A 20,338-nucleotide genomic window follows, 5' to 3' on the forward strand; every position below is an offset into this window, starting at 1 on the left:
ATCCCAACAGGAGGGGAGTTGCCATCGGAAAACCCACAGTGTCTAATTGGCTAGCAGATTGCATTTCCTTCACTTATGCCCAAGCTGGGATGACTCTACAGGGTCATGTCACGACTCATAATGTTAGAGCCATGGCTTCGTCGGTGGCCCACTTAGTCTGCCTCCATTGAAGAGATTTGCAAGGCTGCAACGCAGTGGCGTTCCGAGGGGCGCTGACACCCGGGGCGGATCGCCGATGCGCCCCGCCCCCCGGGTGCAGCCCCCCCTCCCGGGGTGCACGCTGCTGGGGGGGGGGGGTGCCGCGCGCCGGTCAGCGTAGTCGGTTTCCATGCTCCCTCTGCCCCGGAACAGGTTACTTCCTGTTCCGGGGCAGAGGGATAATGGAAACCAACAACGCTGACCGGTGCGCGGCACCCCCCCCCCCCCCCCCCCCCCCCCCCCCCCAGTGGCGTGCACCCGGGGCGGACCGCCCCCCCCCCCCCCCCCCCCCCCCCCCCCCGGTACACCACTGCTGCAACGTGGTCATCAGTCCACACATTCACATCTCACTACTGCCTCCAGCAGGATACCCGATGCGACAGTCGGTTTGGGCAGGCAGTGCTGCAGAATTTGTTTGGGGTTTAGAATCCAACTCCACCCCCCCAGACCCATTTTGATTCTGTTCCAGGCTGCACGCTCAAAACACGGCAGCTAAGCTTATCTTCGGAAAAACGCGATTTGAAAGTGCAAAACCTCTTCGCGAAAAAACTACACTGGCTCCCAATCAAAGAACGTATTGCTTTCAAAATCTGCACTCTGGTTCACAAAATAATCTATGGTGAAGCTCTGGGATACATGACAGACTTGATCGACCTACCAACTAGAAACACATCCGAATCAACACGAACGTACCTAAATCTGCACTACCCAAGCTGCAAAGGACTCAAATACAAATCAACTTACGCGTCCACTTTTTCCTACATAAGCACACAACTGTGGAACGCATTACCAAAAGTCTTGAAAACTACGAACGACCACCTAAACTTCCGGAAAACACTAAAAACTAACCTGTTTAAAAAGGCATACCCTATCGATCCAACATAAATGCCTGATTTGTGCAACACAACAAAACTAAAGAACGTAATGGACATAACACAACTCTTCCATTGTATGATTCCCTAGTGGGGCTGTGCCACATGAACTTTATCTTACCACAACATCACTTTGTATTTGTTTACACCGGAGTCTGTAACGTCTCTCCGGTACTATGTAAGCCACATTGAGCCTACAAATAGGTGGGAAAATGTGGGATATAAATGTTACAAATAAAATTAGTTGATTTTGGTTTCAGGTCAATCTATGTTATGTCCTCGCCGTTGTGAGGCCCAATTGACCAATGTTCATTGTTTTGAGTGAGCCTGGTTGCTGGGGATACCCTACATGTGAGAACAAGCAGCCTGCTTGTCCTCGGAGAAAGCGAACATACTTACCTGTAGCAGGTATTCTCCGAGGAAAACAGGCTGATTGTTCTCACAAACCCACCCTCCTCCCCTTTGGAGTTGTTGTTATTGTTTTCTGGTTTATATGCTTTTTGATTAAACTGAAGAGGCATGCTCGAGGAATGCTCGTTCTGTGCTCCTTCTGCCCCGGAACAGGTTACTTTCTGTTCCAGGGCAGAGGGAGCATGGAACGAGCGAAGCAGACAGGCACGCGACAACCCCCCCCCCCCCCCCCCCCACCAGCAGGTAATAATGCACCCGGGGGGGGGGGGGTGGCCTTTCGCTGGGGGTGGGGGGGGGGGGTCGCGCTGCACCCGGGGGTGGGGGGAGGGGGCGCATCGGCGATCTGCCCCGGGTGTCAGCCACCCTAGGAACGCCACTGCTGAGGAGACTTTATTTGCTCAAAATTTCACTGCAGCATTACCCAATGTGGTTAAATGCCCAGATTTTTCTCAAGTGGAAACTGACTCAACTAAGGAAGTCTTTTTGGTTGATATATAGCAGGTAGTTTCCAGGACTGAGTTCTAGTTGTGTACCTCCATTCCTCAGCTTTGGGAATTGTCTCAACAGACTAAAATTATCTGATTTGGATTCTAAGTGTCAAGAATTATAATCATACTAATAAAAAAGGCCCGTTTCTGACACAAATGAAACGGGCACTAGCAAGGTTTTCCTCGGAGTGTGTATGTTTGAGAGAGTGTATGTGAGAGTGACTGTGTGTGAGAGAGAGAGTGAATGTGCGAGTGTGTGTGAGAGAGAGAGAGTGAGTCTGGGTGAGAGTGTGTGTGTGAGAATGAGAGTGTGTGCAAGGGGGGCAGACTCAGGAAAGATGTCAGGAAGTATTTCTTCACAGAGAGGGTGGTGAACGCTTGGAATGCCCTCCCGCGGGAGGTGGTGGAGATGAAAACGGTAACGGAATTCAAACATGCGTGGGATAGGCATAAAGGAATCCTGTGCAGAAGGAATGGATCCACAGAAGCTTAGCTGAAATTGGGTGGCGGGGGGAAGAGGGGTTGGTGGTTGAGAGGCTATGATAGGGGAGGGCTGACTTATACGGGGTCTGTGCCAGAGCCGGTGATGGGAGGCGGGACTGGTGGTTGGGAGCGGGAAATACTGCTGGACAGACTTATACGGTCCGTGCCCTGAAAAAGACAGGTACAAATCAAGGTAAGGTATACACATACAAGTTTATCATGGGCAGACTAGATGGACTGTGCAGGTCTTTTTCTGCCGTCATCTACTATGTTACTATGTAAGTGCGTATGTGAAACACAGTGTGCGAGAGAGAGAGTGTGTGTGAGACACAGACTCTCTGTGAGACTGAGTGTATGAGACCAAGGGAGTGTGTGTGTGTGACTGTGTGACGCATAGAGAGTGAATGTGATACAGTGTGAGACATAGAGTGTGTGAGAGACAGTGTGTGAGAGAGAGAAAGACATTGACTGTGAGAGAGAGAGAGAGAGAGTGTGTGTGTGTGTGTGTGTGTGACAGAGATATATCCCCCCTCCCTCCCTCCCTCTCTCTGGTGTCAGCCCCCCCACCCCCCCCCCTCCTCTGGTGTCTGAGCGTTACTGTGCAGGATGCTGAGCTCTGGTTGTGCTTCAAGGAACTGACCAATCCTATTTAATAGAATGCACCGCCAACATTCTGAAGCCGAGAAACCTTCTTGTGGTTGGTCACTTCTGCTTGTGACGAACCTGGAAGTACGTGATGTCAATTCAGGAGATGGGTACAGAGAGCAGGAATGCCTCAGCCATGCAGTTAGCTTCAGAATGTTGGAGGTGCGTTTTATTATATAGGATGCTTGCAGGGAGCTATTACAACTGGTATAAAAGAGAGTTTGCTTATTCATAGGCGTTTAGATGATAATGAGAATTCTCTTAGGGCAAAATATTTACATTTCTTGAATTTTCCTTATCATAGGCTATTAGCTCCCGAAATACTTAAGAGGAAATTCCTCAAGGAAGTTTTTCTAATTGAAGAGGTTGAAACTATGGTGTTTAATTGTTACTGTGTTTATTTCCAGCAATCTCTGAGAGAGGAACAAGGAGATCAACAATTTTTAGAAACATCTTGAGATTCACACTAGCTACCCTCCTTGTTTCTTTTAATTTGGAGCAGGATAAAATCAGGATATAAAAATGTTATTTCTCTAAAAAGCATGTTCCTTTTTATGATCAAACTATCTTTATTTTACCAGGTGTGACTAGGGCCACTTAATTGATGAGGAAACAATTTCTTGGTTATAAATTGTGTGATTTGGCCCTGGGAGCCTCTTCTCCCCCCCCCCCCCCCCCCCCCCTCCAATTTCCCTGTTGTCATTTGATTTCCTGTATGGAAATATACTTTTTATGACCCTCCTCAACTGGAAACTTTCCCATTAGATAAAAAAATAACGTGGATATTTAGGCCTAAAGTTTATGGTCATTTTTGTGTCTTGTTTGATCCTGATTTCTTGTATTTGGTGGTTTTAAAATCTCTGGGTTTTTCCTGTTTATCTTGTTGATGAATAAACAGTTTTGAACATTACAATTGAATGTCCTTGGAATCTGTGTCCTTTGAACTTGTGGCATTGGTGGCTTCCACTCTCTTCTTGGCTTGTGCTTGCTGTTTTTTGTGGAATATTTTTTCTTCTTTTGTTTTCTCTGTATCTCCAATATTGTGAAATACTGATTTTCTTACTATTGTATTTTGTTGCAATTGAAATAAAAAAATATTTGAAAAAAAAAAGGAAGGATGCTTACACCCACATACATCCTGTGACTGGGACGTATCAGTATCTCAGATTTTGAGTAGTGAAATACCATTACCGGTATCGCATCCTGCCTTTTGGCTTTGCGTCTGCTCCCAGTGTCTTCACAAAATACCTTACAGTTAGTCGCAGGGTCGCTATGCAGACATTGGAGTGCCTGGGTGATTGGTCAGTAAAGAGCACATCACAAGGAGGTGTTCAAGAATTAATGCTGGAGTTACTAGGATTGGTTATAAACTATCCAAAGTCCAAGCTCCTCTCAGTACAGCAGTTGGAGTTCATTGGAGCCCTGCTAGTCACTGTTCAAGCTTGAGTTTTTCTACCAGTCTCTAGGGCAGATGCCGTGGACAGCATTACTTTGCAGATGTTGAGATTATTAGGCTACATGGCCTCTGCTGTGCATGTCACATCTATGGCATACCTCCATTTGAAAGAGGCCCAATGAACTCTAGCTTCCCAGTGGTGCACCAAATCATCCTCATTTAAATGGACAATCAGGTTGCAGTGTACTATGAGGCATATTTAGCACTTAGCCTTCCAAAGTTCCATAGGTTTCTATGGAACTTTGGAAGGCTAAGTGCTTTGAAAATATGCCTCCATGTCAGCAAACAGGTAGGCACATCTGACCATGGCATGGTACTTCATGGCACATACCTGGCAGGCAAAGACAGCAGTCTAGCGGACTGAGCTAGGATGATGCAACCATACAAGTGATCTCTCAACATGGGCATTGCCTGGGAGATCTTCCGTTAGTGGGACACCCCATCGATGGATCTCTTTGCCACTCATCTCAACAAAGTCCCTCAGTTCTGCTCCAGACAGAGATCACATGTCAGATTAGCATCAGATGCCTTTCTCCTCGATTGGAGGATGGCCTCCTTGTATGCTTATCCTCCCATACTTCTGATTGGGAAGACTTTGCTGAAACTTAAACAGGACCGCGGAGCTGTGATCCTTAGGCCGATGCATATGTAGTTCCCTCGGTATCTATTTTGGGATCTTGCCAGGTACTTGTGGCCTAGATTGGCCACAGTTGGAAATGGGATACTGGCCTTGATGGACCTTTGGTCTGTCCCAGTATGGCAACACTTATGTATGTAAATGAAATGAAATCTGCCTCGTTCTCCGTTGTCTCTGATCTGAAAGTTAATACATTTGCAGAATCTTCCTTTCAGGGATTTCCTTGGTGTTTGTATATAGGTTTTCTCTGTAAATATTTGATTAGCATTTACTTATTGAAAAGCTCCAGACTGCATTGCTCATACTGGTGATGTCACTGGAAAGTTCAGCTTCTTTGCCTCCATCTTCTGGTGTGATGGCATAACCTGGTGGCCTAGTCTAGCAAGAATCAAGATAAGGAAATTGTTTATTTACAGAATTTATATTCCACACTATCCTACAACTCTAGGTGGATCACAAATTTCGCATTCCTCCCCACATGATTAAGGACAAAATATTTAATAGACAGTGATATAGGCTGTCTCTGTCTTGCTTTTGGGCAATATGAAAGTTTAGACCTTTTCTGATCATATTTATCCACCCTGAGGAGGTAATTTGTGACAGAAAAGGCTAAATTGGTGAAAACAGATTAGAGAGATGTACAGGTAGGAACATAGTGAATTAGCACTCAATGTGTTTTGTGTGTTACTCAGGCAATAAAAGAAAATATTTTGGACATGTGTCCAAATTTGTTCTAGCCTGAGGATTTAAAGTATATATTGTGACCTAGTGCTTCTTGCAGGAAAGCTGTAGTATTGGTCCATCCAGCAGCTCCCTCCAGCAGTCTTTGATACAGAATTCTGGGACCACGATTCCTTTAGAGAATTCAAAAAGTCTTATTCATCAGTATTGCAGGAACAAAACAAAATAAGGTAGATTTGGTTTTTTTTATACATGTGTATATTTTTTTCCATTTGTACACCAAGTAGGTATGTGCAAGCTAGACCCTTTGCATTAGACAAAGGGAACCTGAGTAAATACATGTTGTTTTTTAATTGCTTCATTTATTTAAGGAACAAAGTTATCCACCACTCATATCACCCATGTGAAAAGGTAACTGCCCCTTTAGTTACTCAACCAACTGACCAAATTTAATTAATAATTAGAATCAGTTGATTAAACACAGCAAGTCTTGATTTCAGCCAGCCTTGTTAAACCTAAACCTCACTATATGTTGAACATTAACATTAGAGTGAAGTAATCACTACAAAAGAACACTATGCCGTGTTCAAAGGAAATTCCAGATGAGATGAGAAAAAAACTTTTTGAAATACATCGGTCTATAAGATACACCTAAATCTATGCATAGTTTACAGAATATGCCCAACACCTGCTTTCTTCAACTATATTTAGTCGCAGCCATTTACACCAATGAAAACCTGGTGTAAATGCTGATGCCTAAATTATGCGCAGAACAAGCATATTCTATAAAAGTGCATGCAAATTCTAGGAACGTCTATAACCCTTCCATGGCCACGCCACCTTTTCAGATCTGCATCTTAGAATGTACATTGTAATATCTGTAATCCCGGTAGCAAACCTTCAGGGGGTGGTAGGCTCCCTTCAGCAGTCCACAAACAAAGTCCTTCCAGACAACATAGCTTTTAGTTCCAAACAGTTTATTTCCCCTCCTCCACAAAATCTCAGTTCAAGGGGGTTAAAGTCCCATTCAGTTTCCAAAACAAAACAAGAAAAAACTTCCCTTTAAATCCAAGTTCTCCCCCAGTTCAACAGCCTGGGTTTCAGTTTTAAAAGTCTTTCCGCTTGGGTGGTTGCAGAATGGCAGTACACCGCCCACAACACAGCTAATTGACTCCTGTGACCACCCACTGCCTTCAGTCCCTGCAACTCTGCCCCAAAGTACAATTACAGTCCATGTCAACTGGCTCCTCCAAACCTGGTGTGCTGGTCTCTCCAGACTGTCCTTCCTCCAAGCCCTCCATTAACTCTGCTTCTCTGCTAGGCTGTTGGTTGGAGACCTCCTCCCTCTCCCAGGTGGAAGGAATCTTGTACTGATTTCTAACCCAAGGGAATTGAGCTTTGTCATCCCTGCTCCCCCTTCTGGCCCTCGTCTGCCATAGCAGCTGCTCTTTCCAGTCCTTTTCCCCCACCCTTCCACGTGGGGGCCATACCGGGTTTTGGGACCTCCCCCCCCCCCCCGATCCCTCCTCTCAGGGCCTTGTGGGGAATGTAGTCTGGCCCCATATCTCCTCCTGACCTGCTTAGACCCTCCAACCTCCTTACAACATGCATCATTTTATAGAATACTAGTAAAAAAAAAAGCCCGTTTCGGAGAGCAATGAAATGGGCGCTAGCAAGATATTTGTTTTCTGCAATGAATGTTTTGAAAGGGATTTTTAGTATAATTGTGTTGTGTTGGTAATGAATAATTGACATTTTTGTGTTACGTGCAATTTCATTTTTTAATTTTTGTTTTTTTGTAGTGTTGGTAGTTTTGTTATTGTATTTGTAGGATGTAGTGGGTGGGGGGACGTCTGGTGAACATGGAGGGGTTGGCTGTTGTGTTTTATTGTTCTTGTCTTAGAGTTGCAGGTGTCTTGTTATTTTGGTGTGCCTGGGGGTGGGGGGCATATGTTGAGAAGGGGGGCGTGTTTTGTGATCTTTAACTCTGCTTCACTGTGAGTGTGATACAGAGAGTGTGTCTGTGTGTGTGTTTCGCAGAGAGTGTGAAAGTGAGAGAGGGTGGGGTGGACTGGGAGGTTGGTTGCTAGTGTCTGTGTTTTTGTGTTATTGTGTGTATGTCTCACAATGGCTGGTAGGGGAGAGTGGGTTGTGGAAGCTGCTGTGAGAGGGTGTGGCATTGGGCTTGGAGGGTGTTCCGCGTTTGTTGGTTTTTGGGGGTGGTGGGTTGGCCATGTTGTTGGTGGCTTGTATTAGTGTGTTGTTGTTTTTTTTGTTTGTTTTAAATGTTGGTGTTGTGGGGGGGGGGGGTGTCCCTTGCTGGCAAAGTGGGATGAAGTGGTGTGTGGCTTTGAGGGTGGTTATTGTTGCAGGGATGATTTAGAGTGAGAGAGAGACAGATTGAGTGTGCATCTATCCTTGTGCATCTTCTGTGGCTTTGGGGGGGGGGGCGTGTGAAAGATCATGTGCGTCACGGAGCTACATTGTTTGTGTCTGTGTCACAGAGTTAGTTTGTGTGTGTGTGTGTGTGTAAGTGACTGAGGGTGGGGTGTATTTGGAGGTCGGGGGTGAGTGTAATTGTTTTTGTGATATTTTTGTGTTTAATGTTGGTTTTGTGTGTGGGGGGGTTGGGGATGTCCTGTTCTCCGAGGACAAGCAGGCTGCTTGTTCTCACGACTGGGTTGACGTCCACGGCAGCCCCTCGAACCGGAAGAAAAAATCTCATGGGAGGTCCCGCACGCGGGGTACGCCCACCGCGCATGCGCGGCCGTCTTCCCGCCCGTGCACGACCGCTGGTCAGTTTTCTATTTTTCCGCGCTGGAGAGAGACGCAGTTTCGTCCCTCTCCGTGTCAGCCCTGGAAAACCGTTTCGCGGCCTAGTCCGCGGTTTCTTTTACTCTACGCGCGTTCGCATGCCCCCCTTTTTTCTTTTCTTTAAAAAAAAAATCTCCTTGAGTGTTTTTCCCTTTTCTTTTGCTTCGTCACGGCCTTCTGGCCGCACATCTGATTTCTTCTTTGTTGTGGTGGTGTTCTTTTCCGCCACCATCGACGGTTTTGACTTTGCCGATGCGATTTTTCCGTTGATGTCCTCCAAGGTCCCAAGTGGATTCAAGAAGTGTGGTCGGTGCGGCCGGCAGATCTCGCAGACTGATCCTCACGCTTGGTGTCTCCAGTGCCTCGGTCTTGAATAATTCCAAGGCGGGCAACTTGTGTCTCGGCTTGAAAAAGCGGACACAGGTGGCGAGGCAAGTTCTTCGGGACCGTCTTTTCGGAACTTGCGCCAGCCCTTCGACGTCGACGGCTGAGACTTCGGTATCGGTACCGATGTCGATGACTTCGACGCCAAGCATGGCATCGACCCCAGTAGTACAGGTTCCCTTGGCCCGACGACCTGCCAGCGATGGCGGCGGTGAATGGCTGAGTGGGCAATCGGCCTCGGCTGTTCCCGCCGCCCAGGGCCATCGGGACCGAACCCTGTCGGATTCGACCCCCAGAGGGTCGACTCAGTAAGGAATCAACTTAGTGCAATTAGTGCTTACCATCATCGTGTAGAGGGTAAAGCATCTCTGGACTGCCTTTAGTTGTTCGATTCATGAGAGGTTTGCTTTTGTCAAAGCCCCCTGTCAAGCCTCCTGCAGTGTCATGGGATCTCAACGTCGTCCTCACCCAGCTGATGAAACCTCCTTTTGAGCCTCTGAACTCCTGCCATCTGAAGTACTTGACCTGGAAGGTCATTTTCTTGGTGGCAGTCACATCAGCTCGTAGAGTCAGTGAGCTTCAAGCCCTGGTAGCTCATGCTCCTTATACAAAATTCCATCATAAGAGAATAGTCCTCCGCACTCACCCTAAGTTCCTGCCGAAGGTGGTGTTGAAGTTCCATCTTAACCAGTCATTTGTCTTGCCAACATTCTTTCCCAGGCCTCATACCCGCCCTGCTGAACATCAGTTGCACACATTGGACTGCAAGAGAGCATTCGCCTTCTACCTGGAGCGGACACAGCCCCACAGACAGTCCACCCAATTGTTTGTTTCTTTCGACCCCAATAGGAAGGAGGTCGCTGTCGGGAAACGCACCATTTCCAATTGGCTAGCAGATTGCATTTCCTTCACTTATGCCCAGGCTGGGCTGACACTTGAGGGTCATGTCACGGCTCATAGTGTTAGAGCCATGGCAGCGTCAGTGGCCCACTTGAAGTCAGCCACTATTGAAGAGATTTGCAATGTTGCGATGTGGTCATCTGTCCACACATTCACATCACATTACTGCCTCCAGCAGGATACCCGACGCGACAGTCGGTTCGGGCAGTCAGTGCTGCAGAATCTGTTTGGGGTTTGAATCCAACTCCACCCTCCTTGGCCCGGTTTTATTTTGTTCAGGCTGCACTCCCAGTTAGTTGTTCTTCGTAGTTCAATTTCTGTTATGTCCTCGCCGTTGCGAGGTCCAATTGACCCTGTTTGTTGTTTGAGTGAGCCTGGGAGCTAGGGATACCCCAGTCGTGAGAACAAGCAGCCTGCTTGTCCTCGGAGAAAGCGAATGATACATACATGTAGCAGGTGTTCTCCGAGGAAAGCAGGCTGATGGTTCTCACCTTCCCTCCCTCCTCCCCTTTGGAGTTGCATTTTTCCTCATGTCTTTGCTTGGCATTTAACTGAGCGGGAGCGGTCGCGCATGGGCCGGAAGACGGCCGCACATACGCAGTGGTCGTACCCCGCGTGCGGGACCTCCCGCGAGATTTCTTTCTTCCGGTTCGAGGGGCTGCCGTGGACATCAACCCAGTCGTGAGAACAATCAGCCTGCTGTCCTCGGAGAACACCTGCTACAGGTATGTATCGTTCGCTTGCTGGCAAAGTGGGATGAAGTGATGTGTGGCTTTGAGTGTGGTTGTTGTTGGAGGGATGATATAGAGTGAGTGAGAGAGAGAGAGAGAGATTGAGTGTGCATGTATCCTTGTGCATCTTCTGTGGTTTTGGGGGGGAGGGGGGCTTGTGAAATATCATGCGTGTCACTGAGCTACATTGTGTGTGTCTGTGTCACAGAGTCAGTTTGTGTGAGTGTGTGTGTAGGTGAGTGAGGGTGGGGTGTATTTGGAGGTTGGTGGTGAGTGTCTGTGATTTTGTGATAATTTTGTGTTAAATGTTGGTTTGGGAGGAAGTGACGTCACCGACAAAGATGGAGGCATAAACGGTTAGCTCCAGCTCACCGCAATAAAAATAGCGTGAGTTCTCCCGCGGAGCGTGTCCTCCCGGTGCGATTTTGATCCAAGACACATTCGGAATCGGTGGCGCTCCGGGAAACGATAAATATGCAGCCGGAACTTAGCCAATACGGCTTTAAAAGCGGAAAGACGGCTAACCGCATGGCGGGCCTGGAAACTCAACCCGAACAGGCTGGCAAACACCTAGATGGAGATTTGCAGCAGAGCCCCTGTCTCTTTGGAGAAGACCCAGATCGAACAGCAGCGGACCCGCTCGGGGAGCTAAAAGAATGGTTACTAGAAATTCGAGCAGATGTAAAGGCGGTTCGAGCGGAGCTGGAAACGTTAGGCTCCGACCTCCGCGGCGAGATCAGAGAGCTGGGGAATCGGATGGAGTCCCGGGTGGAGGAGCACGCGGAGGAACTTGGATCGCTGGATCGTGCGCTTATGGAAGTCCGAACGGACCAGCAACAGTTGACTGACAAAATGGAAGACTTAGAAAACAGAAGTCGGAGGCATAATTTGCGATTCCGTGGTGTGCCCGAAACCCCGAAATATTCGGACAGTGAGGCAGTAGTGCAACAGGTGGTGTGTGCTATACTGAAAGAGACGGGCAGCCCAGTGGAAGCATCTGCAGTAGTGATCCAGAGCGCTCACAGAACGCTGGGCCCAGCCCGGAATAATCTACATAAAGACATTATAGCATGCTTTCAGGATTACAAATTAAAAGAGAAAGTGTTCCAGGCGGCCAGAAGTCTACAAAGTGTTAAATGGGACACACACCAGGTGGAAATTTATCAGGACCTGGCACTGGCCACTTTAAAACGTCGTGCGGAGCTGAAGCCCATAACAAAAAAGCTGCAGGAGTTGGGAATTCGTTACCGCTGGAAACATCCTTTTGCACTAGCATTCTACAAGGAAGGCCGCATGCACCAAGCAAGATCCCTGGCGGAAGCTAGAATACTTCTTCCAGAAATACAACAAGAGCCTCCGCCGGAAACTCCGGGGAAAACAAGGCGTGATAGAGCCTCAGCATCCCACTCGAAATGGCAGCGAGTAGACAAGGGACAGAAGAGATTGCAACGCCAGCAGTCGGCTGGCCACCTTACATGACTGTGGGTAAGGGGGGCACAAATGCTGTGTTAATATGTGTGGGGTCTTGACCCAATGAAAATTCAGAATGTAAAGCTCGTAAGAGTAATTTGGTTCCGGTTGGTAAAAAGTTTTTGTTGACAAATAGCGGGAGAACAGTTGTTAGGTTGTTTAGTAGCATTAAGAGGGTGAGTCAAGAGGTGAGGTACTTCCTCTAAGAGATACTCTTTCATATATGAGAGAGGATCTACATGAACATTGGGGGAGGGGGGTGACAGGGAGGGAGGGACAGGGTGAGGGAGGGAGGAGGGGGAGAAGATGGAAGAGGGGAACGATACAAGGAAAGGACAAGGTGGGAGAAGATACTTGGGCTGGCTCGGGGTGCCCGTGGGAAGTGATAAAATGCAAGATATAACACTAGCGATCCTGAATGTCAGAGGCCTAAATGTGCCAATGAAACGACAACTCCTATTTCGGGAGTTGATACGTTTAAAAATAGATATAGCCCTGATTCAGGAGACTCACTTAAAAAAACAACATGAGAGGCTCTGTAGGCATCGCCAATATCCACATGTGTTCTTTGCATCGAACAAATCAGGCACCAAGAGTAGGGGGGTTATGATAGCACTTAACGACTCCCAGCCATGGCAGATTAAAAAGATCAGTAGAGACAAGGAAGGTCGATACATCTTATTAGTTATTCAGCTGGGAACACGGACTTACACCATAGTTAATATCTATGCGCCCAATACAGATCATGGGGACTTTTTTCACCGACTAGATCAAATACTATTAGCACAGGGGGAAGGAATTATACTAGTGGGAGGAGATTTTAATGTTACTCCTAATCCTCATTTGGATAACTCCTCTACATCAATTCAGTATGCTAAGCAGGGACGGGAGCTACTTCACACATTTATAGCTAGGTGGCAGTTGAATGATCTGTGGAGGCAGGCCAACCCAACACAAAGAGATTACACATGCTTTTCCCAAGTGCATAACTCCTCCTCTCGTATCGATTTTTGGCTGGGAGATGCTGTAGCGATGGGCAGGGTTAAAGATCAACACATAGAGCCACGAACTTGGTCAGATCATAGCCCAGTCACCCTCGTTTTGCAAGGGCAGGAGGGAAAGAGAGAGGCCCCACAGTGGCGCTTGGATGATGCATTGCTGGCTGAGGTGACCCATGTACTCCAACTTGAGAAAATAATCAAAGAATATATCCAATTTAACGATAATGGGGAAGTGACTCCAGGGGTGCTTTGGGAGAGCTTTAAGGCGGTGATGAGAGGCCAATTTATTGCCTTGAAAGCACATGTGAGACGGGAAAGATTCCAAGTGGAAGAATCAAGGCGCAATCAATTGGCGCAGGTGGAGAGATTAATCAGTAGACAGGGTAAGGGAGGTCCAGCGCGAACTCTGTTAGACCAAGCGCATAAATTAAGGCAGGAGATTAGAGAGCTTCAACTGGCAGATTTATCTGAGCAACTGCAAAAGGTGCGTCAGACTCATTTTGAATTTGGCAATAAGGCCAGTAAGATACTGGCGCATAAATTAAAACTGCAAGCAAAAAGAGCTCATGTAACCCAGTTGAGGAATGATAGGGGGGAACACATAACAGATTCTCAGGCCATACAAGAAACCTTTAAAGGCTTTTATGAAAAACTCTATACTCCAGATATTAGTCCAGAGGAAGTGGAGATAGAGGCCTTCTTGGATAGGAATATACTCCCCACACTGACGGAGAATGCTAAACTTAAACTTTCTAGACCGTTTGAGTTAGTAGAAGTCCTTCAGGCAATAAAGGACTTAGCACCCAGTAAGGCACCTGGACCTGATGGATTTACGAATAAGTTCTATAAAACTTTTGGATCCCTGGTGGCTCCCCTGCTGTTAAGGGTGTTTAATGATCTGGGGGAACAAAGATCTCTTCCGGAGACTTGGCATCAGGCGAATATCATAGTTATCCCCAAACCAGGCAAGGACCCACAGATGTGCGGCTCTTATAGGCCAATCTCTCTTTTGGGGGTGGACTATAAGATCTTTACTGCAATTCTAGCATCCCGTCTCCAGCAATATCTACCACAATTAGTTCATGAAGATCAAGCGGGGTTCGTGCGGGCTCGACAAACATTTGATAATATTCGCAGAGCGCTTCACCTTATTCAAAATGCACAAATAAGGCAACAACAATTATGTATCCTTTCTCTAGATGCAGAAAAGGCGTTTGACAGGGTGCATTGGCCATTCTTGTTTGCAACCCTGAAGAGGGTAGGTATCCCGGAAGGGTTCATGCATTGGATACATCTATTATATCGAGCGCCCATGGCCTCGGTGAGGGTTAATGGGAGCCAGTCCACACCGTTTTTGCTAAGGAGAGGGACGCGACAGGGATGTGCCTTATCGCCACTCCTATTCGCATTGGTCGTGGAGCCCTTGGCGGCTTACATTAGATCACATCCTGACATACACGGGTTGAGAATGGGAACCATTGAAACACGGGTGCTATTATTTGCGGATGATATTCTCCTTACGTTAACAGACCCTGGTACGTCATTCCCAGTTATAGGGGCGGCACTGCGGGACTTTGGATGGGTGGCCGGATTTAAGGTCAATATGGAGAAATCTGAGGTGCTGAATATCTCCATACCAATGAATCAAGTGGCACGATTACGGGCCACTTTTCCCTTTAAATGGGCCTCCAGAAGTATTAAATACTTAGGGGTGAATATCACAAAGAGATTTGAGGACCTATATGCGGCCAATTTCCCTGCAAAGGTACGGGAATTATTTTTAGAAATGGAGAGATGGGAGGGCTTAACAATTTCGTGGATGGGTAGGATAAATGCGATTAAAATGATCTTATTGCCGAAGATGCTATACCTGTTTATGGCGCTTCCCATTTCTATACCTGACAAGTTTCTTAAGGGGTTGCAACGTAGAGTATTCTCCTTCATTTGGAAAAGAAAACCACCACGGGTGCGAAGGTCGGTGATGCATCAGCCAAGGGTACATGGGGGTATGGGAGTACCCTCGTTCCTGCTCTATTACCAGGCGGCTCACCTTCGCATACTAGCAGAGTGGATGCCGAGTAATGGGAAGGCTTGGAAGGCTATGGAGCAGACTTGGTGTGTCTCGCACCCCTTGCGAGTTATCCCTTGGCTATCTGACCGAGAGATCAAAGACATAATAAAAAAAGAAATACCACCGATTATTAGATGGCCGCTCATAACTTGGAGTAATGTACGCAATAGATTTTTTCGAGGACGCACATATTTTTTGCACACCGCAATACGCCATGCACCAGGATTCATACCGGGATCTTTGGATTCACGATACAGAAGCTGGGAGCGGAGTGGCTTGAGGGAGTTGGGGCAGCTGTGGGAGGAGGGGGAAATATTAACATTTACAGACATACAAGAGGAATACGGGATCCCAATGTCTAATGCATTTCAATATAGCCAACTAAGGGATTACATTATGAGGAGAGCAAAGGAAGAGCTGAGTCTGGAGGAAACACAATTAGAGAAGGCTATGGCCGGAGGGGGAGGCAGAGGGGGAATCTCCAGACTATATAAAGCACTCTTATTGCAAACACAGCCAATTCTACATTACACATATAAGTGGGAGAAAATACTGGGGACCTCTTATGAATATCCAGTGTGGGAAAAAGTGTTTGTTTCGTTGCTTAAGGTGTCAATTTCTAATGCTCTTGTAGAAAATGGTTATAAAATATTGTATGGTTGGTACTATACACCACAGAGACTAGCTAGAATGTTTAAAGGGAGGTCGGCTCTCTGTTGGCGTCAATGTGAAATGATAGGAGATATGGCTCATATATGGTGGGCCTGCCCTCACGCTCAGCAGTACTGGACAAGAGTGGTGAGGTTGATTGCAAGTATAACGAAATCAAACTTTCCTATGACTATGGACTTTTGCTTGTTGCATATGCGACCCCAGGGGTCCAGAAAATATACATACCAACTGGCCACTCAGATATTGGTGGCTGGCAGATTTGTGCTAGCAGCGGAATGGAAACAACAAACTCTACCAGGACTTAAGACTATTATAAGGAAATTGGACTATATTTGCTTGATGTCTAAGTTGACGGCGATGCGACAGGGTCGCCTGGTAACATATCATCGAATATGGGACCCATATACTGAATGGTTGGCGCAGCCGGACCCTGCCTTGCCAGTTAATTAATAGGAAGGGAGGGAGGGTGGGGGAGGGGGCATGGGATGAATAGGGGGGATTATAGAATATTAGGAACAAAACAAAATTTATGTTGATATTGAAGAGTGAAATGGAGACACTGTTTGTTCATAAGTTTTTTATGTGCGATTTGTGTATGTTCAATAAATATAAATAAACATTAAAAAAAAAAAAATGTTGGTTTGGGGGGGGGGGGGGGGGGGGGGGGGGGGGGGGGTTGTGGATGTGCCGTGCTGGCAATGTGGGATGAAGTGGTGTGTGGCTTTGAGGGTGGTTATTGTTGCAGGGTATTTGCAGTGGAATGTGTGTGTTTCTGTGGTATTGTGTGTGTGTGTGTTTGTGTCTGTCAGTGAGGCCCCCCCCTCATTGACAGACACAAACACACACACACACACACCGTCCGTGGGTGGGTGAAATGTGAGGTTGGTTGGTTGGAGTGGGGTCAGCGTTTGTTGAGGGGTGGAGTGGGTTGTGTCCGTGTTGTTGCTGGCTCTTTTTTTTTTTGTGTGTTGTGCTGTCAAAGTTGGAGGAAGTGTTTTTTTTTTTTTAATTTATAGGGTTTTGGAGGGGTTTTGGAGGTGGGTCTGTGTGTGTTTTTTGTGGGGAGGGGGGGATTCATCTTCATCGTCGTTGTTACGTGTAGTCTTGGGATACTTTGGACTCCTGCTGCCATTCGCTGTAACGCCGTTGATGGAGGGTGCCTGCAAGTGTGAGGTAGGGTGTTACGGAGAGACGACGACCCTTGAGCGCGGGGGGAGAGGGTGGGGTCCTCTACATCCAGAGGCGTGTCGTGACGGAAGGGCGGAGAGTATGGATGAATTTAACGCCAATTCGGGAGGGAGTCTGTCGTCGGGAAGAAGGGGGAGGTCCGAAGTATGAGAGTAGAGGGCGGGTGTCCGAAGTCGGATGAGGGTGTCTGTTGCCGGGGGACGTGGTCATCTCGGGAGGGGCGAGTGACAGAGCACCGGGGGGGGGGGGGGGGCAGTTTTCTAATGTGTCAGCGAGGTTGTTTTCTGTGCTTTACCTGCGCTGTTCTTCATGGCGGTTGTTTGTCATTGATGTTTGGGCACGCTGTTTTGGGCGTGTTGCTTTCTTGTGGTTGGTTAGTGTCGCTGGTGACGTACCAGGAAGTACCGACGTCAGTTCATCAGATGGAGAGCATGAATGGCTCAAGGTTTAAGTGCCACGGAGTCAGCTTCAGAATGTTGGAGGTGCTTTTTATTATATAGGATGCTTAGACATTTGTGCGCATAAATTCTAATTAATGCTAATTGGTGTCAGTAATTGCTTGTTAAGTTCAATTATTGGTGCCGATTGACTTGTTAAGCTATTTAAGTTGTGCACGCAAATCCAGAATATGACCGGATATGTGTGCACAACGCAAGTTACACTATATAGAATCTGGGGGTATATGCTAGAAAAAATACTCAACCAGTTAAGTCAAATAGGTCATACTTCTGAAATATATGTCCCTCTGTGGGAGCTGTGTAAGTGTGCCAACTTTGTGTGTACATCAAAAGGTATTTCAAGCAGAATTTTAAATAGTTTTCTGTTTATAGAAATTTTTTCTCAACTATTTTACTCCTTAAAATAAAGGAAAAAGTAACGACAAATGCTAAAATCTCAAGTACCCAAGATTACTGTCAATCTTTTGAGATGCATACTTGTGTAGAAGCATATTATTGTACAATTTTCATATGTATATGTGTATATATATGTATATAGAGAGATAGATATAGATTATTATTATATATTTTCCTCTTCTGTAGCACTTGCTGTTGGCGCCTTCTGATGTGGCAGGCTGGGGAATTTTTATCAAAGACCCTGTGCAAAAGAACGAATTCATTTCTGAATACTGTGGTGAGGTGAGCAAGCTTATTCCTGTGATTCTATGAACATCATGCCTGTAGTTTTTTGTTTGTAACTATCCTAGCCCTCATTCTCCCTTTTTGTCCCTTGTTTCAACCAAATGGTTTGATTCATACAGAATCAATGACAAAAGTTCAAATTAATTGTCTCTTAGTTTCTAAAAAAAAAAAAAAGGGAGGGTCTTGACTTTAGAAGATTTGCAGGCATACTATGTCACTTTCTTCCTTAGGCCCCTGTGCACTTCAGAGACTGCTTGAGTGGAATCTATACTACTACACAGAATATGTCTGTAGAAATGGGCTAAAGTGAAGTCCCTCCTTTAGGGCTGAACCCTTAGCAATAGTCTTGTGCCAGTTAGACATTGCTACAGTAGTGGCAGACCTATCCTTTCATTGCTTTCCCTTTCTTACCACCATGAAACTTGATGCGTGTTTTGTGTGGCCAAGCCTCTCTCTCTTTGCAGTGTTGTAGTGATTCTACCAAGCCAAAGGGTCAGCCCATTGTTTTGTTAGGGATTGAAATAGAGAACATGAAATAGTTTTATTTTTGCTTGACCTTTTGTGTATTAAGATTATTTTCGTGGGAAATGAGACCCTTTCTTATGACCACCTAGTATAAAAGGATTAGATGTCACTGAACATGGGAGCAAGCTGGTAACAGGGGCGTAGCTATGGGCAGGCCCAGGCCCATCTAATCTCAGCTCAGGCCCGCCCACCCAAGCGTGGTTGCACACATCGCTTTTGTACCGCTTTGTCACGCCAGCAGTGGCCGCCCGCTCAGCTGATCTCCAGTCCCAGCCACCCATAGGTGCCGACTCCGTGGGTGCTCGAGCACCCCCAATATTTTGCCGGCCGTCAGTCATCCGAAGTTCCGGTTCCAACGTCCCCAGCCTGACCCGACCTACCCGCCCTCTTCTCCCTCAACAGCCCTCCATGCTTTCCTGCCGCCGAGCCAGCGCTTAAAACTAATTTTACCTGACTGAAGTCGTGACTGCAAAAGAAGCAGAATAGAGCAGGCTCGCCTTCAGCCTTTCCCTTCTCTCTCAACGTCCCGCCCTTGCGGAAACAGAAAATGAGGGCAGTATGGATGTGGATGTATTAGCTTGCTTTTCCTTGTCCTTTCCCACTCAGTGGATGCAGGCACATTGGTTCGCCTTTCCCTGCCTTTCCCACTTATCTGAGCCTCCGGAGTGTTTTTATTTACCTCTTTTGCCTCTGCTCTCCTCACAGCGTTAAAAAAAAAAAAAAAATTAAAGTTGCGTCGCGCTTTAATGCAGCGATGTTGGAAAACAGGTTTTTTTCTTGAGATTCTTCTGCAGGACTGGAGCTGTGATACTCGGTCTAGTGAGGTAAGAGTGTTTTCTGACTCCTATGGGGTGGGCCCGCGATCAGGACGTTTTTGGCGCGATTCGCCATTTTTGAATTTTACCGCCATTTTCTGCGATGGCTGCGGGGACTGTAAAGCGCTGTTCTGAATGTGGCAAGCGCAAATCAGCAGCGGGGCTCTGTAATTCGTGCTATACAGACGGTAGAACTGGCCCGAGCATGGCGAGCGGCGATCTTTTGCGCTCTGAGCTGGCAGTGGACGCCATTTTGGATTTTCCACTTGGCGCGGCCTCCGTTGCGACGGAGAGCCCTGAATCCGGGGGAGGGTCCTCTGAGTGAGGCTAAAAATAGAGCTGATAGCCCTGGGCAGGATCCGGGCGGTCAGGGAGCAGTTTTCTCCCCTGATTTTGTTTTAATGCTGCATAGGGCGTACATGCTTAAAAGAGCTCTTCCACAGGGTTCTTCGGACCCTCTGCCTGCCCCCCCCCCCCCCCCCCCCCCCCCCCCGGTGGATCTTTGCCTTTTGGAGTTGGCTTTGCCTGTTTCTTATCCTCCTGATAAACGCAGAAGGGCTAATTCCCCTTCTGAGTGTGGCGCACCCCCCCTTTTCCACCCGTGGTCGGGCTATGAGGATTCTGAGGGGTCTGGCAGAACTTCTTGGGCTGAGGAGCCAGAGTCGGGTGCAGAATTGCCACAGGAGCTTGATGATCCGTCTGCGATGAGGATTTTCCACCGCGGGGAGCTGCCTGCGCTTATTTCAGATGCCTTACA

The 20,338-nt window shown here is 47.2% G+C and overlaps 1 protein-coding gene across 9 annotated transcripts in view; it reads left to right on the forward strand.

Moving 5' to 3' along the window:
• The window catches only part of EZH2 (enhancer of zeste 2 polycomb repressive complex 2 subunit), a 626,582-nt gene that overhangs the window by 550,711 nt on the left and 55,533 nt on the right, over nucleotides 1-20,338 (forward strand). For all 9 annotated transcript variants that reach the window (XM_030203624.1, XM_030203674.1, XM_030203633.1 and 6 more), the window contains one exon: nucleotides 18,143-18,238. In XM_030203624.1, the coding sequence (XP_030059484.1) occupies nucleotides 18,143-18,238 (96 nt within the window). The remainder of the gene's footprint in view (nucleotides 1-18,142; nucleotides 18,239-20,338) is intronic.

The sequence above is a fragment of the Microcaecilia unicolor genome, chromosome 1 (assembly GCF_901765095.1).
Source record: "Microcaecilia unicolor chromosome 1, aMicUni1.1, whole genome shotgun sequence".
Classification (NCBI taxonomy): Eukaryota; Metazoa; Chordata; class Amphibia; order Gymnophiona; family Siphonopidae; genus Microcaecilia; species Microcaecilia unicolor.